The sequence below is a fragment of the Melanostigma gelatinosum genome, assembly GCF_949748355.1.
Source record: "Melanostigma gelatinosum genome assembly, chromosome: 16".
In the NCBI taxonomy this organism is placed as follows: Eukaryota; Metazoa; Chordata; class Actinopteri; order Perciformes; family Zoarcidae; genus Melanostigma; species Melanostigma gelatinosum.
In genome coordinates this window covers 20,697,709-20,722,988 of record NC_136649.1, presented here as the reverse complement: position 1 = coordinate 20,722,988, position 25,280 = coordinate 20,697,709, and the positions used below count along the sequence as shown (strand labels likewise).

The 25,280-nt window shown below is 45.9% G+C and overlaps 1 protein-coding gene across 2 annotated transcripts; it reads left to right on the top strand.

The window, feature by feature from the left end:
- The first annotated feature begins 2,611 nt into the window (after positions 1-2,611).
- Positions 2,612-11,327, top strand: tmem229b (transmembrane protein 229B). Of its 2 annotated transcripts, XR_013772692.1 has the most exons (4): positions 2,612-2,669; positions 3,509-3,631; positions 8,547-9,980; positions 10,067-11,327. XR_013772692.1 is itself a non-coding variant. In XM_079286343.1 (3 exons), exon 3 carries the CDS (start codon positions 8,600-8,602, stop codon positions 9,143-9,145), a length of 546 nt encoding a protein of 181 aa, XP_079142469.1. In that variant the 5' UTR covers positions 2,612-2,669; positions 3,509-3,631; positions 8,547-8,599; the 3' UTR covers positions 9,146-11,327. The 2 variants fall into 2 exon arrangements, 1 of the variants encoding a protein (XP_079142469.1); XM_079286343.1 differs by having other exon boundaries at positions 8,547-11,327.
- Positions 11,328-25,280: the final 13,953 nt, after the last annotated feature.

Sequence of the window (25,280 nt, the reverse complement as noted above, 5' to 3'; positions counted from 1 at the left end):
CATGTTTTGTAAGCAACCTTAAAAAAAAAAGGAAAAAAAATCAAGAATGTGTTCTGCTTTCATGTCCAGTCATTTTGTCGATGTGTTTATCTTTACTTTATGTTCAGTCGTAGCTTGTCTTGATATAAACATCAGTCACAGGTCGATACAAGGAAATATACAAATATCGATGAAAAACAACAATCTGCTGACGGTTATTTTTGTTGTATCATCGCCACCCATTGAGATATTGAGCTCGACTCTTCGTGCCTGACCTGGAAACGGTCGTAAACTTTATTTAAAATGTACTTTTACATGTGAAAATCAAATTAAAAACAATGCAGCACTTTATATTAAATATAATAAGATACCCAACCATAAGACGTAACGGATAAAACATATTACTACCGGTACTTAAAAGTATTTTATCGTTTTTTAAGAAGTACTATAGAAGATATTTACCCGCTTAGATGTGCTTTTGAATGGATTAAAATCAACACTTTCCCTGAGACAGTGTGATGGTTTTACTCTGAAAATATCCTCATCGTCATATTCTAGATCAAGATAATATTATTAACAAGCTACCAGCAGGTAAACATATTTAAATTAGCCCCACCTTTAACCGCTGCAACGTTAAAGTGATTTACACATTAATAATAACAATATATATTATTCGGACCTGGGTACTTTTATATTTTGATACCAATACTTGTGTTCTTTTACTCCAACATGTCCAATGCAGGGCGTTTGATGTGTTTTTTACACTGGTATTTCTACTACTTGCTTAAATACTGGGGAGGACTTTCAGTTCAAAAGGATCAACAAAGTCTCCGCAAACACCCGTCTCCACTGCCTGTAAAATCCAAATCAATTCATCTCATCCATCCCGCACACACGTCATCGGGTCGTTTCTCTCGGTTCCTCTCTCGTCGTCTAAAACTCACATTGTGAGCAAAGAATCTGCTTTTATCTGAACATGTTCGAGTCCAGGCGTGGTTCTTCTCTGTTTAAGATGTTTGCGCTGCAGAAAGTCAATACTTATGGTGTCCGCTGGTGCTTAATCATGGATGAATGTTCTCTGCTGTTTTCTGTTTCAGTCCACTTATCCGTAGGGCGATGCCGATAGCTAACCTAATGACTGAGGGAGCACCCCTCCTGTCTTTATGGGGCTCTGTGGGAAATGGCGCCTGTAAGGTATTCTTTAGTATCTACCTCTACCGTCCGATGTGAGTATACAGATGATGTCATTGCAGTGTTCTAAAGAAAAGAATCTCTTGTCTCGTTGAAAGGGACATTTCCCGTTGAACGCGTAAAACTGATATTAATGGAGCGTCATCAGGGTCGATATTTCCGTTGCATCCTGCGTCATATTATCATATATCATCCGGTTTAATCCTTTCATCCGATGCACGTTTGACTGCTGCTTACGTCATCAGAAAGGCCGTGAATGTAAATCCATCACGGAGCGACTGTGAGTCAATCCCTGCAGTAGTGGTGGAAAGTAACCAAGTAGAATTCTGAGGTACTTTTACTTTGAGTATTTCCATTTCCTGCTACTTTATACTTCTCCTCCACTACATATCAGAGGGAAATATTGTACTTTTTACTCTGCTAGTTACTCTGCAGATTCAGATGAATAATCCAGAACACACTCGACTGATACATTATGATATATTGTTATTGGTTGAGACTAAACGACCCAGCGGCATATAAAGTAATTAAAATCAGCTCCACCGCTACCAGCTGCAACAATAACATGATGAACACGTTAACGCATGAATAATGATATAATACACAATGGTATGAACTGGGCCGTTCTGCACAATGAGTACTTTTACTTTAGGTATAGTTAGACGTACAAGTGATGACAAGGAATCATATAAACCACCAATGTTTACATCACAAACAATACATGTCCGAGTACAGTTTTGTCTCTTTTTGTCGTCGAGACCTTAAAAGATTTTGGACAAAATTGACATCCTTTATAACACAAATCATGAAAATGTTTTTGGCAGATTATGAAGTGGCGCTAGAGACCATCCTGTGAGGGGATCACAGTAGCAGCAGGGGGTTTTAAAGCAGGGGGCCAATGGCCCCTTCCTCACGTCCTACCCCCCCCCCCCCCCCCCCTACGTCTTGCGTGGTTGTGACACTCTTACGGTGACAGAATCTGTCCCCTGGCAAAGAACTCTAGCCTTGCTTCTGACATAGTTTCCACTACAGTAGGTGTACAGGACCACATTTAGCCGTGATGACACACACACACACACACAGACGCAGAAGGTGAAAACAACACCAGCGTCTCTGATGCGGCGGGTTGAAAGGACTCTCACAGTCTGCCACTCAAGAAAGAATTAGCAGGAAGGTGTTGGGGCGAGTCGTGACCTCAGCATTAGTTTGTAACGCATGACTAAAGCACCTGTCTTGAGTACCGGTCCATGATGTCACTGACTTCAGTGACACTGATCATATGGGTTTCAGGCTGCTACACCACTCCTCTTTCTAAACATACAAAGCCAGAGGAGACATTATTCGTCACCTCTTCTTGTGTGACTGGATACGTGTGAGTGTTCACGCCTCTTTTTTAGACTCTTAAAATATTCATCCCACTGGAAGAAGCCCAGTGAGAATAAACAGGATCACTTTACAGGTCTGGAACTTTGGGGAAACAACCGGAAGCCTTTGAAAATGTAAGAATGGTGAACAAAATGATTCGATTGTGCGAGTTTTCTGTGAATTTAACATATTTTAGCTGGAAATTCAAGTCAGTGTCAGCGTCCTTGACCGTGAGGCGCACTCTGTAAGTATACAGCTTTATTGGCGCACGCACCTGCAGCAGATTATGTTCATGAGGGCAGTTACCTGTTTTAAAGGGGATTTTTGAAACAAAACTAAAATAGGACATTCTTCTGGTGCATTTTTTTTATTTTGCATTAGGATGGAAACATTGTCCAAGTTTATAACGGAATAGAAGAGGAAAGCACAGTATCAACGAATGAAATAGATCATTTTTTCATCTACAATTTGTTCATAATTACCATTAAAATGATTAAATCATTTTACAATATGATAGTTATATATTTTTAAATGATTAAATCATTTTACAATATGACAGTTATATATTTAACACAGTCACCAAAAGCAGTTGACTGCTTATTGTGTTCTACATAACTTCTGGTTTGGCTGTTTTACTCATGGTTCACTGGCTTTTGCTGCCTTATTTAGTGGGATACTATTTGTTCATTGCCATTAATATATTTTAATTACAGGAAACACCAAGGAGAATGAAATATACAGACTATATATAATGTGCTAATAAGCTTTAGAGGGGCTGGTGGAGGCGTTTAGTTACTTTTGGACCACATGGACCGGTTGAGTGGACTTCCAGCACGAGGTCGGTGGAGGTCGGTGGTGAAAGGGTTAACCAAAGATGCAAGACGTGCGTGAGTCTGTCTGAGCGTGAGCTGCGGCTGCTGCGGCTGCTGCTGCTGCGGCAGTGAAGTAAAATGTGTCAATTTCCACCGGACAGCAGAAACACGGTGGAGGAAGGAGGCGAGCTGCAGACCGTCACATCCAGGACAGGTTCCCCGGGTGATGCGCTTCATCCGCCGGCCTGCATGCTGAGGGAGACACCGCTGAGCTCAATCTGAAGGTAAACAAATGAAATGAAAGCTGCTCTGAGGATGATTCATGTCCATCTGCTGGAGCCGACATATAAGACAACATAGCATGGCTTTCATGACACCGCATCTATGCAGCTTGTGTGACTAAAATGTGTGTTTTCTTAATTCACCCAGTTTTAGATTGAAAACAGCGTCCGGTTATCATTAATGTGTGTGTTTGCAAGTTGGCAGCTTTTTATTTTTAACTGTGTCCCAAATTAAATGAATTGTAATTTCTGCAAAGTAAACAGCTGCACATCGTGTTAGAATAAAGGATGCATTCCTCTTCATTGGGCATGTTTTGAATGCACAGTTATGTACAGTTTGAATGCACATGTTTTGAATACACAGTTGCTCCTGTTATGGATAGGACAGTGGATATAACTCAGAAAGAGGAGAGACTCGCAGTAACCTGTGTGTCATTGTGCCTCCTGTATTTCAAAGATGCTTTGTACGGGATGAACGTGTTTCCAAATCCCCTGCGTCAAATTTCAGAGGCGGGGAGTCCACCAGGCCCGGGTACAGTGCTTTGAACGGGGGGGGGGGGGGGGGATATCTCCCATTGAGTACAGGCAGGCTGTGTACAGTAATCAAGTGGCTTTCTACATCTAATGCCACTGTTCCATCATATACACTGATCTTAATCATTGCATTGGTATGATTATTATTTCATGAGTTTTAATGAATTATTGTGAAGGAGAATTAGGATCTTGGGTGTTTTAGGCCGTACAGTCAGTAGCCGTTTCATTCATCATGATTTTGGGTGGCATCGTTTCCCAATTTTTGGATTTCTCCATTGGATCTTGGATTGCTGCAGGAAAGAAGCTCTGCTGCAAACAAACGTCATGACACTCACACGTTTTGTTCAACAAGATCAACTACTTGTTTGGCAAAAGTACCAAAAACCATCAAAACAACCCGTTGACTTCGATACGAGTGAACCGGAAGTGCAGCCAACTCATTTCCTGGTTTTCGGACTCCTTCCTGCTGCTGTGGGCAGCGGTATGATTTAAGAATGAACATGTCAGCGTACGTCATGCAAGAGAGCAAGAGAGTATTTAGTTCCACTTGACCAGTGTGAGGTCGGTGTGGTTCTACTGGAGCAGCCGGGTGTCGTGGCCTCGTGCGCGTGCTCAGGACCGGCCTTGGTTTGTCTGCTCAGTGGGAAGGAGGCGCGTGACGCTGCAGCCGGCGCATTGGCCCGTATAGATTCCAGGGACAGAATATGATGACTTTGGCTCTCTCGCGTAACTGCAGACCATGCAGTTTTATCTACAGCGCATTCCCATCGGGATAACATTTCTTCATCGCATTTATGGATGCAACAAAAAAAAAAAGGTGCTGTGGGGTTGGGTTGATTTATTCCATATAAGGCCTGCAGTTGACTCATTTTGGGTGAGATAATCCCTGCTGCTGCTGCTTGCTGCCTTTATTCCCTCTCAGTTTTTACACCGACTGTATTATAGATCTATTTATAACTCGAGCACCAGCCTTCACAGCGAGGAATCCCAAAACGACCCCATGACGGAAGCACTGGTGTAAAAAAAACCCAACAACATTCAACCCACCTCAGCTGTGTGGACACTTGGTCTAAGTTATTATAGTATTAATGCACTCATGCAGGTTTTTCAGTTCCTGCTTCTTATTATAAGTGACCGTGTAGGTATGATGGGAATGCACGTTTAAAGGCACATAAAAGGTCATTGTTGAAGCACGGGAAGGTTTCCAAACCAAAATGCTCCTGTGTGCGAGTGGGAATATGTGGAAATCACAAATCTCTGCGCTGATCAGAACAGTTCAAAGATATGCAGCCACTGACTCAGTAGTTTGCTCACTTTTTTGGCACGCAAATATGTGAATTAGCTAATAATTGGCATGAAATTGCAGTATAGAAATGACAACAATATGACTTAGAAAGTAACCTCACGCCATACTTCCAGGGTTTGGACACATGCTGACTTTAGTCACAGCGCTTTAATGACCAAATAGGTTCCTTTATTTATCAAATACATATATATCTGTCTTTGCTTTAGAAGAGGTCTCTGCACTTTTAAGCTGAGATAACTAGAAAGAAAAGGTTACGAGTCAGAGTTGATTGCAACACAGTGTTCCCAACGATGAAGCACCATGTGGACTCCTCAGTCGATGTGGAGACGGAGACGACAGAGTTTAGCTTCAGTTCCAACATCAGCAGAAAGGACACTTGACACTGAGGAGCTTGGGCCAAAGATAAACCATTAAAACACATTCAGCAGCATACAAATCTTCTATCGTGGTATATTTAGTTGTACATCTGTTACGACCGGCTCGGGAGTCGCAACATATAGGAGGGACACAACACCAGGTTAGGTTAAACACAACCACAGCTGCAGTTTATTTACAGGACACAAGTCAACTAGTGCGAAAGTTCCACTGCAGACCCGGGTCTGGTGCCCGGCTGATGAGAGAGAGAGGGCGGAGCAAGGAGGCGCTTATAGGTAAACCACATCCTCATCCAGGTGCCTTCAATCACTCGTTAGGGAGCTGCACCTAGAAGTCACAAGACACAGAATACACACACACACACACACACACACACCCAAGCACAAACATTCACAGCAGGACATAGCACAACACACAGAGGTATACATCCTGGTGCAATTACATTTAGAATAACCAGCTGGCAATTAGCACTGGGCGGGACTGACACATTGTCAAACAGTGTGACATTTTAATCACACCACATTCAAATGTCACAACAACAATGGTGTGTTTCAGCACGCATTGTTAATATTGTAAATTGAGAGTGCACACAGAGCCCCCCCCCCCCCCCCCCCCCACGGATACAGAGGATGCTGAAGTTATGAAGCTATATGAGCTACATTTATCAAATTATAAAGATTGAGAAAAGCAGTAAATCCTCATATTTTGGAAGCTGGGACCGTGGGCCTCGGATCCGTGCCGTGCACCAGAGAGCTGCAGGACATGAACGGGGATTATGGTGTAATGTGAGGTCAGCAGTGGGTCAGGTTCCCGATTTAATCAAGAAGTCACAGTTCACAGCTGTCGGCGTGCCGTCGGCACAGTAAAGTGTTGTTTTAACTCAACCATGGCTGACTCTCATGTCGCTGTTTCCTTTGCTCGTGTTTGCGTACCTGCTGTCAGAGGAGCGTCGAGCTGACAGACCTGTCGGCTTTCTTTGGAACCACACTCCCTCTCTCTCTGTCGCTCGCTCTCCCTTTATGTTTCGTTCAAAAACACACACTCGGCCGCTCCGCGGTTCGACTTCCCTCCCTTTTCAGCTCAGACAGCATCCTGCTCCGTCTCCCCGCCGTTTACAAAGCCGGCGGCTCTGTCACGGTTGCCGTTCTGATGACCAGCGCACACTGTGATGTCCCGCAGAGGGATGTTCAACAGAGTGCGTTGGAACCCTCATTTCACTCTTCGTTCCTGTGCTTTAGGATCACATTTCAAACCTCATTCACGTCTGCAGCGAGGGACACGTAGCGCTGGTTTCAGGTGCCGCTTCACTGAAGTATAAATGTGTTGAAAGAGTGACCATTCAGTCACTCTTTTCATCTGTGTTCACCAGAACCTGTTTGCTGTGCTACAACATGCTCGCTTCATGTTTCAAGACCTAAACAAATCTGCCTTTGCACACGAAACAATGCGAGGGATCTTTCATGTAATCTGACCGGTTGTGTTGACAACGTCAAAGGCTGAGAGGCCTTCAGAGGTCAACACGATATTCCGCTGGAATGGATCCGACATACAGACAAGAAGCAGAAGATACAAAGTTACTGAACATTTCTAAAGAACAACCAACAAGTCCTGTTTACACGCCTAAAAAGGGAGTTGTGTAAGGAGACAAAACTAGACTTTGTCAACACTTGCAGTGAGAAATGACGTCTTGCTGTATGAGGCGACGAACATTTCCAGTTGACCTTTACCTGTTATTCACGGCTGAATATTGCATTCCTTATTTTTCATGATTTCCATCTTCGCGAGCGTGTGAGTGCGGAAACAACGACATGTGATCCTCAGGTGAGATATGGGACAAACGAAGAAAACGCCAAACAAATGTCACACATAGCATGTTAACTCGTGAGCTGTAGAGGCAACTGGTCTTCGGCGTTCTACTGTAGCAAACCGTTTTCATTGTATCCACTTCAGGATAAAGCATTGTGCTCCAAACATTCTTTGCAAATAACAGTTTGACGCACGCTTGCTCGGGTAGAGGAGGAGTGGGAGAGCTTCTCAGGCAGGCAGTGAAAGGATGGTATGAGGGGTTTAAGGAGGTCAGGTGGTCCAGTCCCCTCACATCAAACCCTTGTTCCTTGTTTTGGGAGAAATATGCTAATCCCCCATGGAACCACTCTGGGCCTCAGCCAGCCTTTCAAGACAAAAAGAGCCAAAAACAAAAATGGGGTTTTGTTCTTCAAGCAGGCTTTTGTACTCTTAACCTCTCTCTGAGCTTGTGTTCTACAGAGCGGCTATCGTCCATAGTAGAAGACTCAGCGGCCTTCTCAACCAATGTGCTCTTTGAACTCCTCGGTAGGATTTGCCTTCAGTGTTTTTTATTAGACCTGGCGATGTGATAAATAGAGGAGAGAAAGAATCCAACCCCGCGTGGGCCTCCTGACACCTGACACCAAAGCCTGTGTGCGGCTTTGGAAAAAGAGCACATGATGTCGGCAGTCAGGCGATAAAGCTATACGTTACATAAGAGACTCAGTCAGTAAATAGCATCAAGTGAGGGAAGGCGGAAGTGCTCTGAAGCGCCGCCGTGTCTGATTTCATCTTCCTTATGTCAATCAAGTGTTTCATTGCCTTGTCCTTCATTGAACTTTGGATGGAGTTGACATATTGTACCGCGTTGCCTTCGTGTCACGGTCTTACGCCTTCCTTTTGCTCCTTTCTCCTCAGACCTGCATCGCATTATCGGAGACGGAAACATTGACGTGAAAGTAAGAGGAAGGATGGCGACCATGCAAAGCCCAGAGGCTCCGGTGCCTCTGACAGCGCTGTCCCGCTGGTACCTCTACGCCATCCACGGCTACTTCTGCGAGGTCATGTTCACAGCCGCCTGGGAGTTCGTGGTTAACTGCAACTGGAAATTCCCCGGCGTGACCAGCGTGTGGGCGCTCTTCATCTACGGCACCTGCATCCTCACCGTGGAGCAGATGTACCTGAAGCTGCGCGGCCGCTGCCGCGTGCTGCCGCGTTGCGTCATCTACACCTTGTGGACGTACCTGTGGGAGTTTGGCACGGGGCTGCTGCTGCGCCAGTTCAACGCCTGCCCCTGGGACTACTCCGAGTTCCGCTACAACTTCATGGGACTGATCACGGCCGAGTACGCCGTGCTCTGGTTCTGCGCCTCCTTCATCGTGGAGCGCTTGGTCATCCGCAAAACGCTGCGGCTTCGATTGCACAAGGGGCCCGAGGACGGTTGGTCAAACCGTCAGTTGGCTGCTGGAGGAGGGAGGACGAGAAATGATGCCAACGGCTGCCTTAAAGGAGAATGAATGAAGGAAGAACACAATCTGAAACCAGCCCAAGCACCCTGCTACACCACCTATACCCTCCTCAGCCACCTTTGATGAACAGTTCTCCACCACTAACTGTATGGGGGGGGCAAACGGACAACTATGTCCACTGGGCTGGTGTGCAGAGGTGTACTGAATAGCAGAACAGCCAGAAAACCAAATTTAACCGAGGCTTCAAACACCCAAATCACTCACTGTGCTCCCGGCCGTCGACAGAGGCACGACATGGATCTCATGACGCAGCCACACATTTCCATGTGGGGCTGACCGTAAGGACATCGAGGTCTTGAACGACCCAGACTCAACGTCGAATGTCCCCAGGACTGCAAAGACCTCAGAATATTTAAAAAAACAACGAAATAAAAAACAAATACTGTTGCAAAAATAAGTGCCGTCACCCGTGAAGGAACAAGTTCAAGAACAATATGTCCGTTCTTTTTAAACATGAACATATTGTCCTTATTCAAAGTACTGTAGTCATGTAGCCACAGAAAGCTCTTTGGGAACATACCACGCACCCTGAGGCTTTGCGGGTCAACTTTCATTATGAAGACTGTTTTCAGTGAATACCCACAATGCCTGGTGAAACAAATGCATGAATAAAAAGTTGTCTTCCAACATATAATATAGGCTGTAGCTCAGGCAGCAGAGCCGGTCCGCCGTGTTGTTATCACGCTCGATTCCCGGTCGTCTGCTCCTGACGGCATGTTGAGGTGCCCTTGAGCAAGACGCCGAACTCCGAACTGCATGGCAGCTTCTCCACCATCCGCGTATGAGTGTGTGTGTGTGTGTGTGTGTGTGTGTGTGTGTGTGTGTGTGTGTGTGTGTGTGTGTGTGTGTGTGTGTGTGTGTGTGTGTGTGTGTGTGTGTGTGTGTGTGTGTGTGCGTGTGTGTGTGTAGTCTAATGTGAGGGGTTTTTAAGGCGCTGAATAGATGCGGTCCATTTGCCATCTGTTGGCAAAGGCAATGAGTCGTGAGCATCAGCATGAAGCACCAAAAATCTCAGATAAAAAAAAAATAAAAATAATTTAGAAAAGCTTTTCACGTCGAAGTAGCAATACTGCATTTTGAGTGACACAGAATGAGAAATTGTCACGTCAGGTTTCTTGATTTGAAAAACAATTGTTATTGTCAGTTTTTCAGCCGCATTTTCACGACCCTTCTCTTTATTCGCATCCCAGTCAGTTTAAGTGTGTGAAGGAAATATGCAGCACATTGTGATGAATTCATGAAAGGAAACCCGAACAGTTCTCCTGACGCAAGTATCAGACTTTGCTGCATTTCTTTCCCCCCCCCCCCCCAGTGATTTGTGACTCACAACATGTTTTCGTTTCCATGGTGAATAATGAACCTCTGTGATATTTGACTGACATCTGACACAATCCACAAGTGTAACAGTTCAGGTAGTGTTGGATCAACTGTGACTGCATCTTTGACTCGTCTTATCTTCAGGCATCTGGTACTCCAAGCAGGTGAAAACGTGTAATGCAAACAATGCTCATTTCCTTCATGTTGATCCTGAGACTTCCTTTGCTGCGTGAGGAGAACGATCACGGACTGCACGCTCACCCTCACGCATGCATCGCTGGTGCTACTGGATCGAGCTTAGAACAGGTCGGAGACGTCCTTCTTTGCAGTGATCAAGGTACCAGAGGATCGATTTAATACATGGACTGATTCCTCAGGGCGACCGTTTATGTTGTTGACTCAATCACAACAGTTTGTGCTGACAATTGTTCAGCTTTTCCCCATTTTTGTGTGAAATTATGCAACAAAACCCCCCAAAAAACAGAAACATCCAAATCCATGTTTGCACAACACTACTGGACGACGTGAAGGTGTGACCTGCATCATTGTTGCTGCGATGGCATGCAGTGTTTCCACCTCACTGCCTCCCCTGCAGGTCCAGAGGGTGGACGGCAGGAAGCTGTTCCACGTGACAGATGAACTGCCGCCACCCAGTGGCCACATTGGAAACTGCAGCCGGAAAACAAAGGTTTTATTGCGCTTGGACAACACATACGACGCACAAAAGGTCAAGAATCCTTTTCAGGATCAAAATCAGAAGGACATGTTTGTGTTTTTTATTATTATTGTGTTTTTATTTCACACGTGAATCAACAGGCTTAACAGCGATGATTATCAAGCTCAAGGCCGTTAACTTTCCTCTTTCAAAAGCTAATAAACTATATTATGAGAACTGGTGTGCAGCCGATGTCTTGAATTCATAAGACTACTGCTGATGAGACGAAGAGCAACGAACATGCAACATAAGTTTGGTCAGTGTTCGGGGGCAATGAGGAGTTTTAGGTGAATGCGTGTGTTTTACAGAGACACATTTCAGCCCATTTATTAGTGTCCTATGAAAGACACAGACCCACTGTATCATCACTCAGCAGGGACGCTGGTCACTGGTCAGTCTGTATAATGACAAAACGCGTGATCGTTCATGTTTAATAGTTATTAACATTTTACACAGCTTTGAGAACGTTTTACACGACACCTTTAAACATTTTACCATTAAAACCTTTTGCTGTAAACATTTACTTTTATTAAATTTACCTTCAAAACTTTTCACTGTAAGACACCGTACTACCTGAAGAGGTTTATCACCGATGATGTCGAGGGTCAAGATATATATGTATTAACATATGTGTGTATATACTGTATATGTTACCTCAGACAAATGAACATCACTGAATTGATGGCTTAATATTTAAACCTATTATGTCTGTATCTTATTTTATGATTAAATTACCTACTTTCAATAGTAGCACACATTTGACTAACGGGGGTAACCAGCAGTTTTTTTAGAAGATACTTCATTCTAAAAATAAGTCTTTTTAAAAAAAAAGTTTTAATAAAAAAGTTTTAATGAGTTCCCCCAAGTGCTCCTTTATTTCCTCATCAAAACAAAGATGGCGGCCCGTCGGCTACCTTGCCTGGACAGCAAGAGTTGCAATTTGGAAACTGGAAACAAAAAAACGCAAATATTTTCATCCAAATGGTTCGAAAAGTCTTCAAAGAGTCTGAAACTAAAGTCAGAGCGGAGGTAAGTGTTTTAAACAACCTTCTAGTTCTAAAGTTTAGAGGAACAGATGCTGACGTCAGCTGTTAGACGTCACCAGTTGATGAACATCACAAACACACACTGACCACTAATTAGACTGCTGGTGTGCCCTCGCACTCGTTATCCTGAGCAAACATGTCGAGATAGCGTGTGTCTAACGTTCACGCATCAGCTCCGTGAGGCTGTTAAGTTACTTTAGTCACTGAGCGTTTGTTTCAAAGCAGCACTTTCTTGGCGCGCTTACCTGCGCTAAAGCACCAAACCCAAAGTGCAGCTGTGGCTGATATGAATGCCATTCGTTTTGGAGCATTGGACACATTTGGAACTGATGATAGCGCCAGATGTACATGCGTATTAACATCTCATAATACTCGCATGAAGCTTCCCTCAAATGCATCCATTCGACATGATGAAGTGCTGCTCCTGCAGAGAAACACATGGGCAGCGCTGTCTACAGCTGCAGGACGTTCGTTCGGCCACATGATGGCTCTTCTGCACCAGGAAAGACAAAGCAGCTGTTTATACAGCACGAGGACACCAGTTGATCCTGAGTCATCAGTCTACGTTTACAGATGTATCCGTTAAGTAAGCTGTTTTTATGACTCGGCTTTCTAAGATGGGACAATGCCGGCCGGTTGTACGGTTTTATGTGAGCCAACATGCCCTCTCATTTTAGTCAATATTTAAAGCTCTGTCATGCCATTATACAGCCTAAGCATAATAAAAAAAGCAACTCATTTATTTTGAATCATGCTTTGATGACAGATTTCCATTTGTTTTCAGCAGAAGCCTCAAGCAGAACGTTCCACCACCTTCCCCGTCTTGCTGCCGCGCCTTTCGTCAGGTAGGGAGAGTCTCGGTCATTTACGTGTCTCTGCAAATCCTTTAATTGGCTGTGAGTGCGGCCCCGGGGCCCCGTCCACAGAAGCGTTGCCCAGACCTACCCGTGTCAGGGTGTGTCCACTCAGCCGCACTAATGAACCTCACGGCCTGCTGCGGCCCTGCCTCATTTGGCACGGTGGCTCCTGTCGCGCCTCCTCCAAATCAAGTCACTCGCACTCCCAAGTACGGAGACTCGTAAGCTGTAAGCTGGGCTGTGGAGATGACAAGTGGCCTCCCCGAGGCCGATTGAAGGGCCTGTTCTGCGAGCGCGTTAAGCTGTCTTCTGGGTGTGTGGGAAATGTGTGTTAAGCTTAAGTTTCACAAGGCCCGTCTTGTTTGACCTCATTGTTCTCAGTGTCAGGTTTACAGTTTCCTCAACAGGAAGTACTAAAGTATCGATGTCCATGGATTAAAAGACAAAAAAAACAATGGCAAAGGTTTCATTTTGACCTACTGCAGGAAGGAGGAGTTCCACCCGAACGACGCCTGTACATGCGTGGCCCTGGCGTACAGAATGGAAGACGTACGAGTGTGGATGACGAACAACGCTAAACCCCCCCTAAACCCACTTTTGGCAAACTATTTTTCCAGAATGGAGTTAGCTCATCTTATTTGACGTAAATTCACACCAGGCCTACCCATCAAAGCAGCCAACGCTACGATGTTATAATATAAACAATTTGTTTCTACATGGGTTGAATTTAAACCCCCTTCCACTCAAAAAAAGCATTTTTGTTTTGGTTCCGTGACTGTGATGTTTGACTGTGCAGAATATTGTGTATGTGCAGAGTTTGACACGAAGGTTTTCAGATTTATCTGCAGAAGAGGGAAAGTTTCTCTGTGTTCTCCTTAAATTAAGTTTTAAATTAAGTCTCCTTAAGTTTCAGACATCTACACGATGTACCAGACGTTACATCAAATCCAACTGGTCCAGTGTGATCAAGACACTTGAGACACCTTGTATGATGTTGAACTTTTAAATAACAAATTCATTTGCATATTCATGGGTTCTGGATTTTTTAGCGAATTATAACCAGTTAATTGGACTCTGTGGAACCCCAAAAAACCACGTCATCATATTATTTAATCATATTATTCAATGCAAAGTGCTTTTATTTGTCGCAAAACATGTCTGGAGGGGGTCGGGAATGAAAAATGTTAGATCTTGTTTCCTGATCATGATATTGATTTAAAAAGAAATTGTGCCTTTATTTTGACAGAGACAGAAAACACAGGAAGACAGACATTTGAGGAATCGCTTCCGTGTCCCAGCAGGCTGCCCCGTGATGAGCTTCACTTTGTATTTGCTGGTAAGTCCTCTCATGTGACGCTCGTTAGTTGTATCTTAACACACACGGGACCAAAGTTCCAAATTCTTTATTGTCAAATGCACAATTACAGAGAAGTAGAAAATCACCAAAGTAAAAGTCTTTTGAGAAAATAGAAATAAATCTATTACCTAAATCGCTGATACGACTCTCTGCACTGCTTGTGTTACAACAAATCAGAACTTATTTGTGGATTTTTTTTTTTTTCAACAAACTCCGAGCGACCTTTTCTCCTGGCCAGGTGTCCCCCCCCCCCCGAGGTAACGGTTAGCCACTTCCTGTCTCAAATCATGAGACGATGAGATGCTCCGAGGTGAGCGATCCCGCATGGAAATCGTGCATATATTGGATACCTCTCAGTCTGGCTTTCAACCCGCCAGTTAGTAAAACGACACACCTTATCAGGCAGGGCTCTTATGCAAAGCAACACAACAACAGGCAGCAGGTTTGTGCCCATTTTCATGTTGACAGTTTGAACCTGTGGCGCTCCAGAAAACGGTCACGGCTTATCTCCTGTACGAGGCTTTGCATAACGAGAAGGAGCGACGCTTTCCCACGCTGCTCCACCTGTATTTGGTGGCGGGAGTAATTGTTTGAAATAGAAGTGTGTTGACGCAGGAGCTGTCACAGCTGCCTCCGACGCAGTATCAGTTAAGTAGTTGACCACGGAAGATAAAGAGTTACCAATCCCTTGATTGAGCTATTGTTGAATATTGAGTCTGATTCAGAGGACTCTGGAGGGATAGTGCAACATTGCAGCTTCAAAGCCCCCCCCCCCCCCCCCCCCCTTTTCTTTTGTACGATGTCAGTCGAGAGCTCTGGTGGAGAAGTGTTTTCCAAATCGTGCCGCATTCAAGCACAACGGATCGCGGTCAAAATGTGGAACCTGCCAAGAAAAGCAAACGTGCCAGCGCCCCGCCCACGTATGTGCTCCCTGTTTTCCATATTCCTTGTTTGCGCTGTAAAAAATGACGTTATAACATCCTGTATATTGCAGCGTATCAGACGACATGCAAGTGTGTCCGGTGCTTTGCGTCTGTGTTTAATTGGCGGCGCCAGCTGTTTATCAACGCACACAACCCGGAATATTCACGACGCCGAAGTGGATGGAAGAACAAATTTGACATTTCCACCATACATTGGTTTTACGCTCCTGATTTCCTGGGGGAGGACCGCCTGTAACCCCACTCAATACCCATTAAAAGAAAAAGAAATTCTGGAGCTCACTCATTTAATCCCTGGCTACAACCATGCTGCCAAACGGATGAATAAAGTAGTTCAAACTGGTCCTTTTTGTACATTTTGTTGGTAATTCTAATGTTTAAGTTGGAGTTACATGCACACAATGGGGGACTTCTACCACTAACCGAGTGTTTTTTACACGTAATGTATTGTAACGTAGCGTAAAGGATCCCGGTACTCTTTCCACCGCTGACCATCCTTCCTGTTCCCTTCCTCGTGTCGTTTCCTGCCCGAGGTGCCCGCAGGACTGTTAACGGCCGCTCTGCTCTCCAGGTACGCGGCAGAGCGTGAATGACAGTAATGGCTGCCGGCAGGGGAGGAAATAAAGAGCAGTTGTGAAAATGAATGTGCTGCTGCTCGTCTTGCGGTCCACGGGTACGGATGCAAGGAGGAGCTTGAACTGGGATTTCGGTGCCCTGGGCCCATTCAACCTCTTTCCTTCAGAGGACTTCAGTGTGTGTGTGTGTGTGTGTCATTCCCACTTAATCTCAAGTCCAGCCTCCTTTCCAGTTGGCCTTTTCAGATGCCAGTTTTTGGGCAACGATCAGAGTGTCTTATTTATCCAGCGTAGCTGATGCCAGCTTCCCCTCAGTCCATCAGGCCCGAGGGCCCCGGTCTGCGTTGCGTCTTAACATGGTCCGCTGGGCTTCAAACAGACGCCACACTGTACTGGAGCCCCGCGCCCTACTTTGAAGCGGGAGTCCTTGCTCTCAACACATTCTAACGTCATCATAGTTTGGTTTTGATGGGATCCAAATGCCGAGGCTGGCTCTGTTAAACTGGCTCCTTCTGAACGGCACGTTTTATTCTCCGCAGTAAACATGGCCGCGGACCTTCATTTGACCACCTACGCTGCAGTGACTGGCTTGTGATGCTACCGATGTGTCTCTGTCTCTTCGCATTAAAAGCCGCTTGTCCTATTTAATTATCTGCTGGCTGAGGTAGGATGGGAACATTTAACAGTGTGCAACTCAAAGTCCGCACTTTAATGTGTGCGATTTCATCCCGGCACGTTTTAAGAAGTTAGTTTTAAGTTAACTCGACGGATGTAGGTGCCCACATGAACTATTCCCAGATGAAAAACACCTGACCTTTGTGATTATACACTTTTATTTCCTCCTCTACCGCCATGAGGTCGGCATTTTTACACAACTATTGGATGTGTTTCCTTATTTAACCTGCCCACATTAATAAAAACAGTTTGCCGCTTGTTTATCTCTGTGAGAGAGCAAAAGAGCCGCAGAGCGATCGATCACATACTGTCGACATGGTGTTTGTCACGGTTTGTTTTCCCGCTCATTCCTGCCTCTGTGTGTAACGACGGTCTGCCAGGAGCACTGGGAACAAATAAGCTTCAGCTGCAAGCAAACTGTAATTAACGGTGTTACTGTCACATCGCCGCTCTGTTTACACTGATGACAGCTGCGGGTGTGCACGTGTACGTGTGCACACACGGCGTTGCGTAATTCAAACAAGCGCAGATAAGAATCTAACTGCGCCGCTCGCCCCCTCGGGCTGAACCGCGGGGGTTTGGTGTTGCATAAGCCGACCCCGGTCATCACCTGCTCGTCGTGTTTCCCGCCTGTGGGAGAACGACTGGAGAGGGAAGCGTCTGACACAGGCCTCCTGAGGTACCTACCAATTTTATGTTACCCAGGTGTAGCAACACCTGATGGCGCTTTTGACATAGAAATAGACTTCGAAATAACTCGTTGTATCGATGTTGTGAAAATATTGTTGGGTTGACAATTGGTGCAATATTAACACGATGACGTTTTTGATAAATAATTATCAGAATGTGGATATTGTGGGTAAAGGCAAATAATGGAACAGACAACACTTATACCATGTTATGATATTACATATCCAAAATCTAAGCCGATATCCCGTCTCGTATCACAATGTCGATGAGATGTTTGATGTGTTGTCCACTTTCTAATCACCTGATACATTGATGTCCAATATTCTCTGTTTTAGCTCTGTTTTTGGTCTCCACCACCTCCCGTGGGATATCTCTGTCTCTTTAGCGGCTAAATGCTTCACTTTGTTCCCCAGCTAGTCTACAAATGTTTCTGTCTGCTGTTTGGAGCTCAGCAGGTCGTGTACGGTTGTTTTTTTAATCATTTTTTTCTGCTGAGGCCCAAAACGATACTATGAGAGTGAACCAAAACGGTTTAGGGCTGGACAGAAACAAATATTGGTTTTAGCTTTAAAGTATCACAAGTGCAATGCATTGCCCTCAGTAGTCTTGTGGTATTGGTACTTTCTACGTCAGCAACAGGTCTGACTGTGTCTTCCGCCACTGAGCAGGCACACGTGTCTGAGACTTTACATCAACATCTCGACCGCACCACTCCAGCCTTCCCAGCCCGGGCCTTTAACTCGGTGGGCGAGCGTTGCGCCTCGCGGCCGGGCCAACTGCTTCTTTCACTTTTCAGTGTTTAAACTTCAGTTTTATACGCGAAACGTGCGTTCGCCCCAAACGCGGTGCGGCCCGCTGCACCAGCTGCCGAGGGGCTCGTTAGCCGCGTGCACGGTGAGCCGCTGTACAGGAGGCTACAGGCTGCTGTTTGTGCAGGTGGGCTGCAGTGTGACGTCTTATTATGAAATATGCTGGACCTTCGTAGCCTTTGTTTTTCCAACCATTTGGTGTGTTAAAAAAAACAAAAAGCCCCCATTTGAGAGTCAAGGAAAACAGTGTGATTTCCGGCTGGGGTCTACTCTGTGGTTTAGCCCCCCCCGACCGCTCCCCCACCCTCTCAAGCTGGTGAAGCAGAAAGCATGAGGGGCACACTCGGCGTTTCTTTACAGAGAGGCTACTTTGATGTGTGGACTGACAGCTGATATTTACAGCATTAAGCTGCGGGCCACCTCTGACCTCTGCAGAGAGCCACCTGTGAGCGCTGGCTGCTTGTTCCTGCTCTCCCAGCTTGTGCTGCAGCCGGCATCAGGCCAGTGCTGAGCTGTCGCTCGTCATGGTCGTCGTAGACGGAGACGTCTTTGTGTAACGCTGTGGGGTGTCGTGCTTTCTGTAACCCCCCCCCCCCCCCCCTTCATACAGCCTGTGGTGAGCCGTTAAGGCCTTCACACACCGGCGGCGTTTTTCTCATAAATTCATGTTTTTCAAACGTTTGCGTTTGTCATGAGAACGTTCACACAGAATGCAAATACTACGTGGAAAAAAAATCTGGTGTGATTTTTTTTATTTTTATTTCTTTTCCGGAATGTGTATCGCGAATAAATGCATCAACCAATCACGTTGTGAGGAGCGGACAGATTTGAAGTGTACACTATAACAACACGGAGGCTCCAAGACTGCAAACTTTGTTACTTTCAACCAAGTTCTTACCTTTCACAATAAGAGCCCGAGACATACAGTCTCAGTAACCAGAAGGAACACAAATCCACTGAACTCAATAGAATAGCTTACAGGCTGCGACGGTTTACCTCAGACAGACTGACGGACGCAGAGGTTCCCAGTAGTGTCCTCTCGCTGCACAGATCGATGTCACCTTTTTATTGAATTATTTTAGCAAATTGTCATTGCAGCAGCGATGAATAGTTTTGATACGTATTTGCAGGCTGTATTTGCAAAATGGTGCTTTTCTGTGATTCTTTGTGGCGAAAGTCATTTTTACAGATCCGTCGATTGAATCGAGCGATCGATTCGTCAACGAAATCAAACGAGTGTTCGCCGACTGAGAACTCCTTTGGTCGAGGACAGCCTTGAGAATTAACTGAACGATACTTCCTGGCTTCATTGGGGTCGTTCTCTGATTGAACGATCGGCGGCTCCTCCGGTCTGCATGTCGAGGTGTCCTCGTGCAATGATAATGAACACCACATTTCTCCCAGAGGCCGTGCCGTCGGCGTTTGAATGTGCATGAGTTCAGATCCTGATGGGCAGGTGGCACCTTGCATGGCAGCACCTTGCATGGCAGCCTCTGCCAACAGTGTGTGAATGTAACGTTAGGTGTGACTGGGTGAAAGTTGACATGTTTTGTCAAAGCTTTGAGCGCTATAGGAAGACTAGGAAGCCGCTAGTTATGCCATTTACCGTTTACGAATGAATATAATAATAAGCGCTTGAAAATAAGTCTGTTTAAAACTGCATTATAATGTGTTATAGGCTCTTTCTTCAATCTCTTTATACTGCTTATAAATGCTAAATAGGCGGTTTAACGTACGACTAATGGCAACAAGTTCAGGGTGACACTGGTCGGACACGGTTGCCCGTTTGCAAAGAGGGTCAAGCAGCAGAAATTTGGCAGCAACAAAAACATCTGCTCGCTTGTGTCATGTTGATTTTGGCGCCGAGCTCAGCTTGTGTAGTCCGACCGAGGTCCTCATGGGAGCTTCTCCTTCCTCTTACCCTCTTCCTCGCCTGCCTCCCTCCTCCCCCGTTGCACTTTATGAAGCAGTTAAGTTATTTTACATCATGTCTGCTCCCCACAACAACCCCCCCCCCCCCCCCTTTCTACAAATCTCTCCAGTCATTATGAAAACAGTGGTCCGCTGCAGCTTTGCACGCCAGCGCCTGGCGATAGAATGGCCCCTCTGTGGACGGGGAGTTTGCTGCGGTGTGTTCAGGTGTGCGTTTCGTGGACCGGGAGAAGGGAGACGAGTGATCGCTCGCAGGTCACTGCAGCACAAAGTTGCTGGATAGTTTCGAGTTTGACGGCAAAAGTTTTCCACCGTCCGGTGTAATTATGACAAACGGCCGGTGTCACAGCTCAAAAGGGGAGTGCAAAGTCAACACCGATGCAAGTACGCATTGTATAATGTATTCTGTTCTCTCATACCCAGTACATAGTACTATCAGTACCAACATATTGAGCTTGATATATTTAGTGGTCCAGAACCGGGGATACCGAGGCAACATAACACTTCAACTCACAACTTTAATGCTTTGTGTTATGGCTGACATTATAACCATGAAACATACTAAAAGGCAAGGGCACTCTTTACGACTGCAGCTGCCAGTAAATCATTAAAAGCCTATTTCCGACTCATTTTATCTGTGTCACATTCTCTCATGACGACTGGAAATTGCCGTGAAATCTCCGAGCTCGCAGGAGCCAGAAGCAGCAGAGGCATGATCGAACCTGTTAGGTGAGCGTGTGCGGTGCGTTGTCTTTTCTTTCTTTCTCTGAATCGGTGCCAGTTCCTAATAGCCTTAATACTCATCCATCATCTCGGCAGGCCCTTCCTCCCCTCCTGCTCACTGATTGGCTGAGAGCCAGTGGCCACAGAGTACAGCGCACAGAGTTCACAGCCATTGTGATGTAACAGTGGAAACGCTACCTGAGGGCTTCCCTTTTGTCTCTCCTGAGCTGCTTTTCACCTCTCTTAGTCAGCATGCTTTACGCTCAGTGATTGATTTTGTCTGTACACACACACACACACACACACACACACACACACACACACACCCTTCAAACCTTTCATTAGCACTATCAAGCCTCCTTTAAAGTTGGCTCTAGCTGTTCTGACATGCCAATCACACACACACACACACACACACACACACACACACACACACACACACACACACACACACACGCATACATAGACTTTGACAAGTGACAGAGTTGGAAAAGAGGTTGTGCAAACTGGAATTGCAGGTTTTCAACAAAGGCGGCAGTGAGTTGTGTGAACGGCCGTCTGAGGGTTGGCTGACGATGAGGCAGCAGGTTTGTCTCATTGTCTGGGAGTTCATCAGTGAGCTCATTCTTTAATTTCCCTGAAAAACAACTTGGTCACATGGCTCACATGGAACCAAGATTACCAGGTCTAGACAATGACTGTGAAGCCAGCGTGACCGAGTGGGAATGCTGATTGGACAGAATCCTGTTCTGATTTATTATTCTAAAGAATAAAAATAAATCAGTGGAGCGTCAGTGGAATACAAACTTCCACTGCAAGTCCACCGCAGGTTTCCACGTTAAAAAAAGAAGTCATTTGGTGGCACATTTAGTAAGCAGTTTACAATGATAACTGCGGCACGCTGCATGTCATGTGACGAGGAACGACCAATTACAGCTCGTAGATGTTTCTGTTTTCCGTATCGGTCGACGGTAAATATCTAGAGAATAATAATTAATAATCTCAGTGCAGGACTAACCGGAGCTTCACTCTCGCACCTCACAGCAGCTTGTAGGCCCTGAATTGCGCTCTGTCTCCATCGCTTGCCCCCCCCCCTGTCACTGTGGAGGGACAGGGCCAGACTGGAGCTACGAGGGTCACGGGGTCAGGGGTTCCAGTCCCGTCCAGCAGGTGCCACAATGTGGATGCTGGGAACGTGAATGTATACGAGCGCGGGTCCTCCGGGACAACGCCAGGCGGATCTGTGACAGCGCGGCCGTGATCTCGGCAGGCCGGGGGGGTACCGAGGGCGACAGACCGGGCCAGACCGGACCGCGGGTCACTTTCCACCGCACGCCCGACACCTTTTGATGTCTGCTCATCGCTGCCCGACGACAGTTGGTGCCTTTCTACGTCCTCGCCGGTCCCCCAATACACTGGCAGACCACCCGTATCTGAAACAATGCTCTGCCAGGTTTAAGTTTTCTCAAGAATGCGGCCCATCTGAGCTCCCCCCAGCCCATCTGGACCCCTCCTAACCTGGGAAACCCTGCGATGATTGCAGTTTGAGAGCCTCTGTAAGCTAATTCCAAAGTCTCAATAACAGCTAAAGAAATGCACATGTGCTCACTATGAAGTCGATAAATGCCTCGGAGATTGATTTACACTTGTCTCGCATGACAAGGAATTCATGCAACTCAAGATACATGTTCACTACGATAAGATCGAGGATTTTTTCCCCCATGTTTCATATTTGGCACGCAACAGCAGAATAGGTTGTTGATTAGTTTCAGCAGGTTAAAGGTACTTTCCCCGGATTTTCCCTGGGATTTAGTTGAGTTCTTTAAGCTCAGTTCACCGTTACTCATTCAGACCAAAGTCTTCTCGCTCTGTTGTTTGTTCAGACCAACGGCGGGTGATTGTCTTTGATACGGAATGCATTTGATGGCGTTTATGGGAGTTTGTCGGAGCAGATGTGAAATGTTAAGCGCTGTTAAACACGGAGATAAAAGATAAGCAGATAAGGCAGAGAGGATGGCGGGGAGACGCAGCCAACCCTGCAACCGTGCAACCGTGCAACCGTGCACCTGTCTGTGTCAGTGTGTCGTGTGTGTACGGCGTGTGTGTGTGTGTGTGTGTGTGTGTGAGACTACTGGCAGGACGTGACATAACAGTTCTTGTGAGGAAGTTTGCAAAGTCCATTCATTGCTTTCAATCGCGGCACATCACAGAGCTTACACCGTAGGACAGAGAAAAGGGAGGCAGGTTTACCTCTCGGACTTTGTGTTCGTCAAACACTTTGGTTCGTGACCATTCCCATCATAGCATGGAGGGCTCTACTGATGCATTAAAGAGCTAAAAAGTGTTTTTTTTTACAACCTGGCAACTCAGAAGTTGTTTTCTGCACAACTGATCTGTAAAGCACGAGTAAGTTATTGTTTAACCGCTTGTAAAGCAACAAGGTTACAGTATGTACACCCTTCATATATGGGTGACTCGTTCTAACGCCCGCTACTACGCCGTCAAACTGTCAGAGATACTTTTGGAAAAACAAAAAAAGAGATTTCTGAGAGAAGCAGAAGGGTCTAGTATGTGTTTAAGGATGTATCCAGGACGTCAAACTGATTCAGCAGCGAAAACAAGTTGAAAACGTGACGATAGAGGCCACAGCCTACAGATCGGTGTGAACCTGAACCACCGCATCACCTGCACATCGAGACAGCATTGAGGTTATTGCCGGGTAAACGCTGGAAACACGGCATGCAAGAAAACAAATAGTCTACCAGGAATGTGTGCTTAGATGTGTTTTATTGGCCAGTGCTGCACTTTGCCAGGAGGAAATGTGACCATGTGCTGCGTTGACCGCTGAGCCTGGTCAGTAGGTGTTTAGACCGTAAAAAAAAAAAAAAGGCCCAGGGTAATAAAAAAACACACGGGGGTGATGCTCGCAGAGGTGTGTTGTTTCACGGTTAGAAATGTAATCCAGACAGTCTCGCTTGAGTCAATGACGTTTGAGGCTGATCACGTGGGAAAACACTGAACAGCTGTTCATAAGAAACACAAGGAAGGATGTTCTCTTTGATTGACAGCACAGATAAAGAAGTGTCGGAAGAGTACTGTACACCTGAAATCACCTGACGATGAGTGCGCTGCTCGTTGGCCTTCAGCAGTTGTCTCTCGGGTGTGTGTTCAACTGCGACTTTTAATGAAACCGCCGATGAGGTAACGCTAGCTCTTGGCTCTTGGCTCGGTGCGTCAGGGTGCATACTGGAGCTACGTGAAGGCCCAGTTGAGGATGCTTGATTTATTTACTTTGCTCATTAAAATCATTTAAAACGCACCGAAAATAATTTACAACCAGCTCTTATAGGTTTGGAGTTTATTTGCGACGCTAACTTCCTGGTCGGCCTATATACGAACAGGTCACCCCTGCAGCAGTCGATGTGTGATCATGCTCTGCAGCAACACAATGAGAACATCGATCTGCACAGCAGTGGATGTGTTTCTCTCTCTGGCCTCTGCAGAGTCCTGAGAGTTGCATCGGCAGCAACCAATTAAACAAGCAACCACACGGGCAATACAAACTAATTCCTCACCAGGGTTTCCATTAAGCCTGCTGGCAAAATGTCTCCTTTGTCTTGGTTTTATAAAACAAGTGAACAAGCCCACAGTATATTCCAAGCTTTTTCCAGTATTTTTAATTTTCCTCAGAAAAGGTGTAAAAACAAACACCCTCATCACCCACACACACACACACACACACACACACACACACACACACACACCTAATGTGGCTTAATAGCGGTTTTAAAAGCCTGTTTACAACAATGCTCACTCCGCAGCTCACTCACAAAGCTGGCGGGCTGGCAGGTCCGAGCTTGGGATTGAGTCAATAAGACCATTATGTTCCCCCAACAGCAGCCAGAGCCCGTAACCTGCACAACTCACCGTGCTCATGGGCCCATGGGAAAGGCAGAGGAAGCGCACGCACACCAGCACCTATGAGATACACCTACTGTACGTAGACGGACACACTTTACTCACACACACGCACACGAGTTTTTCTGTCAAAAGGTGTATAGTAATGTAGAGTAAGGCTGTTGATGGTTGCTACAGACTCGATGGACAAATTCTGTTTCTCAGTTAGATTTTTACCACCAGTAGGGCAACAACTGTAAATCCTGGCCTGAGGGTGGCACCAAAGGAAAAGACAGAGGTCTACGCTTTGTACACACTCATCCACTGCACTCGATTTCCATTGAAACGTGTTCTCTTTTTTTTTTTTCCTGAGGTTGGGAAGTTGACCAGACGTGCTTTTTGCCAAACCGACCGGTTTTGGACACAAGCCGCACAAAGACGAGAACCGTGCCTTGTTGGACGTGTTTTTAATCGCCGTGTTTTGGTTTTGCAAGAGCGACGGCTTCAAAGGAGGAGGACTAACTGGTTGGTTTGGCAATCGTACATCTGGTTGACTTTTCTGCCTCAGCACACACTCGCTTTCCTGGGC

Coding starts and splice junctions, on each gene's coding strand:
- tmem229b (XM_079286343.1), top strand. CDS start 8,600: ATGGCGACCATGCAAAGCCCAGAGGCTCCGGTGCCTCTGACAGCGCTG.